This window comes from Lycorma delicatula, chromosome 1, assembly GCF_047948215.1.
Source record: "Lycorma delicatula isolate Av1 chromosome 1, ASM4794821v1, whole genome shotgun sequence".
Classification (NCBI taxonomy): domain Eukaryota; kingdom Metazoa; phylum Arthropoda; class Insecta; order Hemiptera; family Fulgoridae; genus Lycorma; species Lycorma delicatula.
This window is the reverse complement of record NC_134455.1, coordinates 147,939,053-147,951,693: the sequence shown is the minus strand read 5'-3', so window position 1 is coordinate 147,951,693 and position 12,641 is coordinate 147,939,053. Positions and strand designations below refer to the sequence as shown.

Genomic DNA, 12,641 nt, shown 5'->3' with positions numbered 1-12,641 from the left:
CTTTAATCTAAGGACTCTTTTTAGCTAATAAAAAAATGTATTCTATGAAAACTTCTGCACTACTTTAGGAACACTAAAACCTAAAAAAATAGCAGACTGAGACAACTTACTCATAAAAAGTTTTGCACAAACAAAAAAAAAATTTCCAAGGCGCTGTTGAATTTATTATTATAGCCACAGAGACCAATTAAATAATGAAAAGAATAAGGTACAAAACGCCCTTCATGAAATACCAGTTACAGTTCAAAATACAACAAATTTTATTTTTGTTCAGCTAGATTATAGTGAGTTGATGCCAAACTGCTTAGTCAAAAAAATGCAGTTAAAAGGGAACATACAATAAAAGCAATATAAACAATAATTCAATCTTGTATTATTTTTCATTTTATTTTCTTATACAAACACTATACAGTCACAATTTTTTTTAAATATGTTTGACTGTTGCAACAGCAGATTGGGAAACATGTGAATGTTCAACTAAACACATTTTCATGCCTCCGATTAGGTGAATGATTTTCACAGACTTAATTTACATAGTTCAATATTATATTTATAAGAGGGAAGAAAATTGATAGGAATTCAGAATCACCATTAATGATAGAAGGGGCAATTAAATTAATAAAGGGCTGGGGTGTATTAAGTGCTTTTGCAAAATGGTCTAGTATTAGTATTTCTAATACTAATTAGTTTTTAATTAGTATTATGAGAATGGCTCCACTACCATACTAGCTACAACTACACTCGTCTTAAGTTAGTAGCTGGTTATGCAAATGCTTTCTTGGTCTGCTAGATAAGATGGGAGATAGACCAGCAGATTAGTTAAAGAAGCACTGAGCTGGTCAGTCAGGTTGGTTTTGGAGGTCTACTTCTAGGTTTACTGTGTGAAAAGTTAATTAATCAAGGTAAAATCAGACAGATTATAATTTTGACATCACCGACTTCTTAATTCTGTATTTTAGCCATCAATCTGTTCTAATTAACAACATATACTGGCTTCCGGCAAATGAGGCCTACAACAAATTACTACACGTCCCAAACAAACAGTTTCACTTGTCTATGGGTCCTGATTCAATAAGCTTTAAAAATAACATTTGAATCAACCAATAAATCTAATACAACAGTTCTACAAAAGCTTAACTATTGGTTGATGAGTTTACTGGGTAAAACTTGGCTTCAAAATCCTTCGGTAATAAGACAAAAAATGCACTCGATAAAAAAATTGTCTGGACTCTTCTCAACACCAAGGAGCTTTCAATAATGCAATACTTGAGCAGCATGCTATAAAATAATTTAAAATTTGTAAATATCAAAACATGTCAGCACGTAGAGTTCATCCTGGAGGTTAGACATATGATGACAAAATTGTATGGTACATCCATGAAAGGTTATACACACTCAACCACCGGTTTAGATAAATACCGAAGGAGACTCAAGTCATAGCATCAACTTTCATCAGGCATACCAAAAGGACCAAAGTAGAGGTTATAGACATCCTGACCCCAAAGAGGAAGATCCTGTCATGTGATGATTCCAGTCGCCGCCCCTCCGTACCTAGCCCTCTGAGCTTTACTGGAGGCCATCTTCTGAACCCTGATTGAATAACAACTCTCAGTTAACAGCCTGACCTGCATCAGGATACCACTGATGTAAATACCACAAATTACTATCAATAAAACAAAACAAACTACTCAAATGAACAGAACTGAAAATATAAAATGTTAGAAATACAATTATTTAGAGTTTGAGATATAGCCCCACCAACAAAATAAAACGCGCAAGATAACAGAAAAAACAAAACTATGGAGCGCCTATCTTGACAATAAGAGAATGCCCTAGCAGTTTGTAACCTGAACTTCCCATCCTACACACCCTCTGCAACTTGCTGAAGAACCAAATATTTCATGAAGTTCTCCACAACTGACCATTCGGCCTAGCTTTTCCAGTTAACATTTAAATCTAAAGTAGACCCGATATCCCTGAGCTGCCTCACTACCTCTCATTGTCTTTCATCATACAGACATATAAATCATGAAAGGCATCATCTAATATGCCACAACAGACACAGATCCGAATCAGCTAAGTCAGAATGAGCCAATCTATCCTTAAAAGGACCACGGCTTGAAAGAAACTGAGTTATATACTTTTTAGAAGACACCCAAGAGGTGCCTTGCAGACTCCTTGCATCAGGAAAAAGACCATGCATGTAACGCCCATCAGTCGTCTCATCCCACCTACTACGCCACAATTGAAATCCATCATTCTCAATCTCTCTAATTCTAACAGAAGTTGGTGGATCCAACTTCTTCGTGAAATAGCGTTGGTGATGCTCAAGTGCAAGAACATCGATAAGCTTTACTCCAGCAATCACCAGGGCAGCTTCTTGAGAAATTGTACAGTAACCACCTGTCACCATTAACAACGAAAGGCGCTGGGCCTTCAAAAAAATGTCCTTATGTTTTAAATTTTAGCCTATTGGCTCAAACAGGTGTGGCATACAACATAATTGCCTCACACACACACACCCTTATAGATGATACTCATAGTCTTAAAATTCAGACCCAATCTGGATTAACCACATCTCAAATATCAAAGAAGGCACTTCTGGCTTTCTTTGCAATGCACTGTAAATGCTCCTTAAAATGAAAATTTCCATCAAGGAGCACCCTGACATATTTCTGAACCTGAATATATCGAATTTGATGGCCTGACACTGAAACATGAACTTGCCATGTTATAACCAAATGGCCCTTCAGCAGCATCATCTTGGTTTTATCCAAGCTGAATGCCACCTTATATTGACGGCCCCACAGTATTCTACATATCCGAGAGACATGGAGTTCACCCTCATTTCACAAACGTCCTTCAACCAGCAGCAGCTCATCATCGGCATAAGTGACAGACCCTTGGCCAGACACAAAGTCTGGCCAAATGAATTGTGACAAACCTTCACCAATTATCTTTCCTGTGCAGAAAACGCCCCTGCTGAACTGGGAAATTACACCTATAACCATCACTCAAGCCACCAGTAATTTCGAAGATAGTAAGTCAATGGTCGCTAGAGCAATAATCACAACTTTCCAACCACAGACACATGCGAGAATGTATCTTCCAACTGTGACATCAATATTGGTGTCAGAAAATCGCCTCCTACCATCCACCATACTAGCGTATGTTGGCAGCTCCCCAGAAACATTAAAAACCTCTAATATACAGATGCTGTAACAAAACATGTAGCTTATGATGTAAGGCCACTTTACCTAACTTGATCTGAACAATAAAAGCACCCTGTGCATTCAACTTACTGAAACTAACCATCAAGAGAATTAAAATAAAAAATACATCTTGACAGCTGTCAAATATGATCCAGACTCCTTGCTATCAACAAAGTGCTTATGATCTTTCTTCAGACTTTTACAATTTATACATGATGGAGGATCAGCCTGTTTGGGATAGTTCTTGCGCTTATGTCCCTCCTCACAGAAATTGGCACAGATAACAGGCAGATCACAGAACTTAGCCCTGTGACCATACCGACATTTAAAACATCTCTGAACATAAATGTACTCCTTGACTCTGCAAGAAGCAAAATCGATGAACAGCCTCCCTTCAGCGAGGAAGGTCTTCAGCAATGAAGGACCCACCTCAAAACACCTTATGGTAGCTCTCTGTATTACGCCTACCCGTTTTAAATAAAAACTCAGACTTAAATGCAGCCTCGTCCAACTGGATGTTCTGCTCTCTAATAAAATACATCACCCCATCCTCAGCTAGACACCAGTCAATATCGTAAGCTGTCATTCTTGAACACCTCTTTTCTTTTTGGATCACTCTCATGTCACTCTTCTCGACCTTTAACAAGTCTGATAAAATTTTGACTGCCTCCTTGTTATCTTCCACCATAACAAGCCCCTTCTCAGTTTCTCTTATGTTTTGAATTCTCAGGTCAAAAAATGTTCGACCTCTTTGATCAAAGAATGACTCGAAATTCATCCCTCATCTCTTTAATAGTCTTGCTAAGTCTCTCCTTCATATTAACGAACAGGACCTCTGGTTGCTTTTGAGACAAACTGGCCTCTCACTTGTTCTTGATATCATCTGCATAACGTTTCCGCTGGGACTTAGGAGGCTCAGTAACCAGCAAAGAAACAGTCTCCTTAACCACTACTTCCTTTACCTGTACTGGCTTAGAAGCCAACGCCTCTCATCCTTCTGCCAATGCAGACATAAAAACTTTGAATTCTTTCAATTTTGACTTTAAACTAGCTGAGGCACTTCTGGTATTCTCCAGAAAGGCCATCAGCTGCTCAATTAAAACCCTCATCAAAGGCATGGAGCTACCAAGCTTACCTTTTGATTTCAGAAAATCAGCCACATCTTCCTTTATCCAGATGGAAGTAACTGCCTGGCTTTCTCCATCACCAGAGGAGACTGACAAAATTGTCAGTCCTTACCTCAGCAAACTCAACAGCCCTAACCTGCTTGGGCTTGGGTTGCTTCTTAGATTTGCCTTCTGACATTACCACCTGAAGAAATAAAAATCTAACGAAGCTCACACTATATAGTAACTCAAATGGGTGAACCCAAAAACATGACAACTGCCTGCAGTGAGCTATGGACAGCTGAAGGCCTTCAAATCCTCCTGTCACTCACACCTCTTAACCACTGTTGGATTGGCTGCACAAGAACTTGGCTGAAAAAGCAATCATGCTATACCACAGATTATAGCACACACCCAAGTGGTGTAAGCAGACCAACAGTTATTGCCACTCCTTCACCACACATCCTTCAGAACCTGAACAACAAATAGCTTTGAAGGGCCCTCAATGAGACGAGTGCACGTCCAAACCTAAACCGATTACTATTCGATGAAGATGAACAAATGATGAGTCTTGTTCAATTAGTATAATTCAGTTGTTACAATAAGACTGACAAAATGATTGATACTATGCAACCACTAGCTCAAAAAATGGCCAAAAGCAAACTCAAGGCAATAACAAACTCTGGATGTATCAAGAGGGACCAGAGTTTAGAGGTTATAGATACAAACTGTTTTCCCAGACAGAGGATGGGTTGTTCCCTTTGTTGAGAGATATCATAACTGATATACATCTGGAAAAGCTTAATCTAGCCACAAGCTAAATTTTGATGGTTAGTATACTAACGGCTCTGCAAACAGTTATGGTAACCAATTCAAACACCTTATGTAGTATGATCTCATTCATGTACAGATTACTGGAGCAAACATAACCACTAAAAAGTATACTGATGTATTTTACTAGTAAAGTTTGTCCCAAACTGGAATACATTGACTCATTGGAGAGAAATACAAGTTGTGAGCATTATGTTTTGGAGAAATGAAAGATAAGCTTTACCTGTAATCAGTACCTTGCTATTCTAGCTGATATAACAAAATTAGCATTAAAAGGCCTACAATCATTGATAGATCTGTGATTTGATGGCTAAAGACTGAACAGGGAAAGGCTGTGGATCCCCTAATGTATATTCAATACTGGCATGTTTTATATTAAAGGTTGTATGGCCTCAGCTACCCGTAGTTATAATGTATATATATATTCACAGTTGTCACATTACCTAAATTGAGGTACTCTGTGGTAGGATCCCAGGTGACTAGGGTTCCGGCTTAGCCATCAGATTGGTTGGAGGTAGGCACATTAACATCGTGCCATTGTTATATTGGTGTTGTTTATGATTTGATTTGGGGCTCCCACTGGTGGGATTGGCCACACTGCCGGGGTATGGTAGCCCATGCAACCAGGGGTGTGGCTTCCCTCCACCAGTGGCGGTCCTGATTGTGATTTGGTAATGCCATGCGAGACTCCATGATGTGACCGGGTGGGGGTTCGGGGTTTGTCCCCAGCTCCTGCACACACTGGAATGAGGTTACATTACCCTTGTTAAGTGACCTAAATTAGTAGACTTATTTGGTTATAGGTCTGAATTTCTATGTTGCGCAAGACATAATTTTGATTGGTATGAGTATGAGTATAGCACTGATTTAACTTTCAATTCGTTCGTTTTCTGAGGCATTCAGGTTAGATGAGAAGATGTCCATTTGAGACCTATGTGAAGGCAAAATTTGATTTGTATTTTACTGATACAAATGTCTGCTGAGGCATTTACATCGGTGGCATCTCAACCAAGGCCTGGCTAAGACTGTGAGATGTAATCAGTTAAGAGGGTCTAAAGACCTCCGGTAAAGCCCCTCAGGGCTCGGAATGAAAGGGGTGGTGTGGCGACCGGTAGTGTCACAAGGTGGGTGTCTTACCCCTACGGGGTGGGATGTTACAGTACCTAGTGACAACTTTGCCAGTGTATTACCATACTGGCTGCATATAGTCTTCAGTAAGCTCTTAAAGCTGTAAAGGGTTTTCCCATGGAATTTGGTTAATGATCATACGTTAACAGACTAAATATGTTCAAATAGGTACACTAAGCAAATGGAAAATCAATAAGAGGTTTAATCAATGAAATGTTTGATTTATTACACAAGTGGATTCGGAATATGTAAGTGTTCAGGATCCAGCAAGTTTGTAGATTTGTATAACTCTGAGCTAATATACTCTTTTCTGTCTCTGAGCCAATGTGCTCATTACAATTAGTACATACAAGAAAATAATTAATGAATTCATCCAAGTTAATTTACGCTATTTGCAAAGTTAAATGAATATTTATGGGAAAAGTTAATATTTATCAATATTTATTTGTAAAGTTAAATCAACATGTATAGAAAGAGGGCTGGATGCCCATCCTTCATCAATCAATTCTCGTACTAATGAACAAATGCTTCTTAATATATAGTTTTTGCATCATATTCAAGAATATGATGCAAAAACTATATGTTAAGAAATTACTACCTGATGTAACCACACAACTCTACTTACAAAAATTTCCTCCAAATTTTGCACCAGGCTTGACAACCCATCCTTTGGATCGGAAGTAGTGGTAAGTAATATAGCTTGATATAAAACCAGGTTGTGAATCTTTATACAGATGCCACATTCCTCGTAACGATAAGAATATTCCCTGAAGGTCAACAACTTGCAAACAACCAAGACCAAAGCTAAGAAAAAATGCTTCTTCCAATGTAAGGTTTAATGTTTCCACAGCAGTTTTAATTGGTTCAGCACATAAACGAGGCTGGGGTGACTGTGACAAAGACTCATCTTCACTTCCACTGTCATCAATTACAACCACATGATTACTTTGGTTACTTATGTTTTGTTCAGACAATGGTAAGTTATCTTGGCTAGTACTAGAAGAACCTAGCATAACATTCATTACAGTGGATGACACAGCAGATGTGTTTTCTATGACTGATAACAGTTTATTCTCACTACTCATGTTGATATCCAAATGTGACTTTTGTTCTCTGCTTGTTTCATTGTTCACATCTGGCAATTTTTTACTCTCTATACTATCCACATTTTTATTATGTTTACTAGTTCCAGATAATTTATTTTTATTTTCAATCTTTTTGTTTTTATTTAAGGCATTAGCACCTTTGGTAATATTTTCATCTAATTCAGTATAAATTATTTGTATTTCTTCATTATCTGATTGTGCAGAATCTTTATGAGAGTTTTGCTTTCCAGCATCACTATCTTTATTACTTTTTTTTTCATTAGAATTTTCAGCATCCTTTAACTTATCAAAACAACCTAGATCAGTGAATGATAGCAACTGATCCATCCAAAGCTTACGCCGTTTCCACTGCCTTTCACGAATAAATGGAGGAATCCCTTTTCTAGTTTCTCCAAATGATGGGTAACCTCGTGACAAACTACCTTTTCCAAAAAATCCCTGGAAAATAACAAAAAATGCTCAACAACCAGAAAGCAAATAATATAGTGACATATTTTATATACAGTAAAAAGCTTAAATCTAATAGAAATATATAGCTCTATAATTTATCAGAGATAAAGAAAAAAACATATAAATGGTTGAAATGTAATGTCTGCTAACTGAAAGTAATCACATAATGTTTTAAGGTGGCTCATTGTTCTGTATCCAAAACTGGCTGGCTGCATGGTGCAATTTTTCTAATCTTATAATGAGGTAGGTCAGTGTCATACTATCTGCAGCTGAAAACATAAAATGGGCATCTAGTATGTAATGAGTGAATATAACATTGTTTCACTTATATTTAGGAGCCAAGTTACAAACAATGCATTTGCAAACTTCAATACAAATGGTCAATGCTGTAAATATAATGCAGGTCGTTATATATTTTTGCATATCATTATTAAAAAGAAAAAATACAATAAAATAAAACAGAACTGCTAACTTGTAAATATAATAGTGATTAAAACCCCATACATTTATAATTTTTTAAGGTAGCAAAATCTATTTGTAACTGAAACAGTATTTTTATGTCATTTATTTTAAAAGTTTCATTTGGTCTTGTTTATGTTTTTATAACATTGTAAGCGATTCATTTATACACTGAAACTGTGCACCCAGAGCATTTTTTCTAAGGATCTGTATTTTGTCTTTGTCTACATCTGCTGAAAGCACAATTTCAAACACTTAGAAATGGGAGTGAACTTCTAAAACACATATTATCTTATTCTACGTGTTATTGTATTTTAAATGTTAAGTTTACTTATGCATAGAGTCCTTGTAATGTATCTACAGTTTGAAATGTTTTTGTTTCATTTGTTAGCTTTAAACTGCTTATGTGATTTTTATAATTTTTACCCCAAGCAATATATTGTTCTTTTTGAGTTTTTTTTTTATGATTAACATTTTTAATCAAGTTCTTGATCAAATTGCGCTTGAGATGATACTCAATTGTGATTACCAAAAATCTAACAATTTTAATGCTCATTAGAATGGTATGTGCATTATGTCCTGATTAACTTGCTTTTAATGAAAGTCCATAACCCATTTTTGAATTTCCCCTTTTGGAATATTTGAGAATGGTATCAGACTTAATTTGTCTAAGTTTTAGTGAATCATAACAAAGCCATTCCATGATTTCTGTCATTGTATTTTGCAACCACTTTGTACAGTTTCTGTCAATTATAATAATTATGAGATCATTAGCAGAAATGGTGTAAATTCACAATGCTTCATAATATTGAATGAGGAATTGCAAGACTAATGGTTTTTAGGGGCAAAACATCTAAACCTCTTTAATACCATTATCCTATGTTTTTCTTAAAATTACTTTATACTAAAAAAAAAACATTTTATCCTAACTTGTTTGAATAAGCTAACTGTCTAGGCTCTTAGGAAGCAATGGGCAAGAACCTTTTTGGACATCATTATGAATTTTAATTTTTGTTTTTGAACACATTTTGAAATAAAATAGCCTGAGTATTGAAATAAAATATATATTTTTTTTTTGTCTTCAGTCATTTGGCTGGTTTGATGCAGCTCTCCAAGATTCCCTATCTAGTGCTAGTCGTTTCATTTTAGTATACCCTCTACATCCTACATCCCTAACAATTTGTTATACATATTCCAAACGTGGCCTACCTACACAATTTTTTCCTTCTACCTGTCCTTCCAATATTAAAGCGACTATTCCAGGATGCCTTAGTATGTGGCCTATAAGTCTGTCTCTTCTTTTAACTATATTTTTCCAAATGCTTCTTTCTTCATCTATTTGCCGCAATACCTCTTCATTTGTCACTTTATCCACCCATCTGATTTTTAACATTCTCCTATAGCACCACATTTCAAAAGCTTCTAATCTTTTCTTCTCAGATACTCCGATTGTCCAAGTTTCACTTCCATATAAAGCGACACTCCAAACATACACTTTCAAAAATCTTTTCCTGACATTTAAATTAATTTTTGATGTAAACAAATTATATTTCTTACTGAAGGCTCGTTTAGCTTGTGCTATTCGGCATTTTATATCGCTCCTGCTTCGTCCATCTTTAGTAATTCTGCTTCCCAAATAACAAAATTCTTCTACCTCCATAATCTTTTCTCCTCCTATTTTCACATTCAGTGGTCCATCTTTATTATTTCTACTACATTTCATTACTTTTGTTTTGTTCTTGTTTATTTTCATGCGATAGTTCTTGTGTAGGACTTCATCTATGCCGTTCATTGTTTCTTCTAAATCCTTTTTACTCTCGGCTAGAATTACTATATCATCAGCAAATCGTAGCATCTTTATCTTTTCACCTTGTACTGTTACTCCGAATCTAAATTGTTCTTTAACATCATTAACTGCTAGTTCCACGTAAAGATTAAAAAGTAACGGAGATAGGGAACATCCATGTCGGACTCCCTTTCTTATTACGGCTTCATTCTTATGTTCTTCAATTGTTACTATTGCTGTTTGGTTCTTGTACATGTTAGCAATTGTTCTTCTATCTCTGTATTTGAACCCTAATTTTTTTAAAATGCTGAACATTTTATTCCAGTCTACGTTATCGAAAGCCTTTTCTAGGTCTATAAACGCCAAGTATGTTGGTTTGTTTTTCTTTAATCTTCCTTCTACTATTAATCTGAGGCCCAAAATTGCTTCCCTTGTCCCTATACTTTTCCTGAAACCAAATTGGTCTTCTCCTAACACTTCTTCCACTCTCCTCTCAATTCTTCTGTATAGAATTCTAGTTAAGATTTTTGACGCATTGATTCTCTCTCATGACTAGTTAAACTAATTGTTCTGTATCCTTCACATTTATCTGCCCCTGCTTTCTTTGGTATCATGACTATAACACGTTTTTTGAAGTCTGACGGAAATTCCACTTTTTCATAAATATTACACACCAGTTTATATAATCTATCAATCGCTTCCTCACCTGCACTGCGCAGTAATTCTACAGGTATTCCGTCTATTCCAGGAGCCTTTCTGCCATTTAAATCTTGTAATGCTCTCATAAATTCAGATATCAGTATTGTTTCTCCCATTTCATCCTCCTCTTCTTCCTCTATAACACCATTTTCTAATTCATTTCCTCCGTATAACTCTTCAATATATGCCACCCATCTATCGACTTTACCTTTTGTATTATATATTGGTGTATCATCTTTGTTTAACACATTATTAGATTTCAATTTATGTACCCCAAAATTTTCCTTAACTTTCCTGTATACTCTGCCTATTTTACCAATATTCATTTCTCTTTTCACTTCTGAACACTTTTCTTTAATCCACTCTTCTTTCACTAGTTTACACTTCCTGTTTATAGCATTTCTTAATTGCCGATAGTTCCTTCTACTTTCTTCATCACTAGCAATCTTATATTTTCTATGTTCATCCATCAGCTACAATATATCGTCTGAAACCCAAGGTTTTCTACCAGTTCTCTTTATTTCGCCTAAGTTTGCTTCTGCTGATTTAAGAATTTCCTTTTTAACATTTTCCCATTCTTCTTCTACATTTACTACCTTTACTTTTTTACTCAGATCTCTTGCGATGACCTCCTCAAAAATCTTCTTTACCTCCTCTTCCTCAAGCTTCTCTAAATTCCACCGATTCATCTGACACCTTTTCTTCAGGTTTTTAAACCCCAATCTACATTTCATTATCACCAAATTATGGTCGCTATCAATGTCTGCTCCAGGGTAAGTTTTGCAGTCAACGAGTTGATTTCTAAATCTTTGCTTAACCATGATATAATCTATCTGATACCTTGCAGTATCGCCTGGTTTTTTCCAAGTGTATATTCTTCTATTATGATTTTTAAATTGGGTGTTGGCAATTACTAAATTATACTTCATGCAAAACTCTATAAGTCGGTACCCTCTTTCATTCCTTTTGCCCAGCCCGTATTCACCCACTATATTCCCTTCCTTGCCTTTTCCAATGCTTGCATTCCAATCTCCAACTATTATTAAATTTTCATCTTCTTTTACGTGTTTGCTTCATCAATCTCTTCGTATACACACTCTACCTCATCATCATCATGGGCGCTTATAGGCATATAGACGTTAACAATCGTTGTCGGTTTAGGTTTTGATTTTATAAATAGTTTGAAATAAAATAGTTTTTATTAAAGCTAAAAAAGGAAAGAAGACTGTCAGGACAAGAGCAACTGAACCTATTCGACAGTCCTGTTTACTAAATTTTTTTACGGTACAGCATATTTCGTAAAAGAGCAGTTTCAGTACTACCATATATATAATTTTTTAAAAGAAAATGTTTAAAACATTTTAAAAGAGAATGGATCAAATCATAACTTTCAATTTTTGTTAGTTAAGTGGATAAGGATCTACATGTTTCAGAGGACAAGGGAGGCCTGATTTTCTTGGATATCATTGTTTTTTAGTTTTCCTAATGGCCATGAAAATTTGAAAAAAAAAACAGTTAAAATGTGGAATTTCAATGGTTGTCTGAAATCTTTTCACTACTGAAAATGAAACACTTCTGAATCAAAAGAATCAATTCCATTATCGGTTTTCTCTCATTAGCCATTATTTTTTTATTGATAACAGATCAACAAAAAAAAAATAATAATATTTTGGAACTGACATAAAAGTAGGTGAATTAAAATTAAAATGTATTTTTATATTGAATCTTAAAATGAAATCATTTTTTCTTCATCACCCTCATATTTTTAGTTATGACCCTTTAAAATATTGAGAAACTTCTTAAATAATAGAATACAAAAATAATAATAATTACAATTAAAATTCCTACCTTTATTTCACAGATA

General features: G+C 35.4%; 1 protein-coding gene across 4 annotated transcripts in view; it reads right to left on the bottom strand.

Moving 5' to 3' along the window:
* Nucleotides 1-12,641, bottom strand: part of Tsen2 (tRNA splicing endonuclease subunit 2) — a 32,500-nt gene that overhangs the window by 8,183 nt on the left and 11,676 nt on the right. For all 4 annotated transcript variants that reach the window (XM_075364409.1, XM_075364389.1, XM_075364399.1 and 1 more), the window contains exon 3: nucleotides 6,903-7,821. In XM_075364409.1, the coding sequence (XP_075220524.1) occupies nucleotides 6,903-7,821 (919 nt within the window). The remainder of the gene's footprint in view (nucleotides 1-6,902; nucleotides 7,822-12,641) is intronic.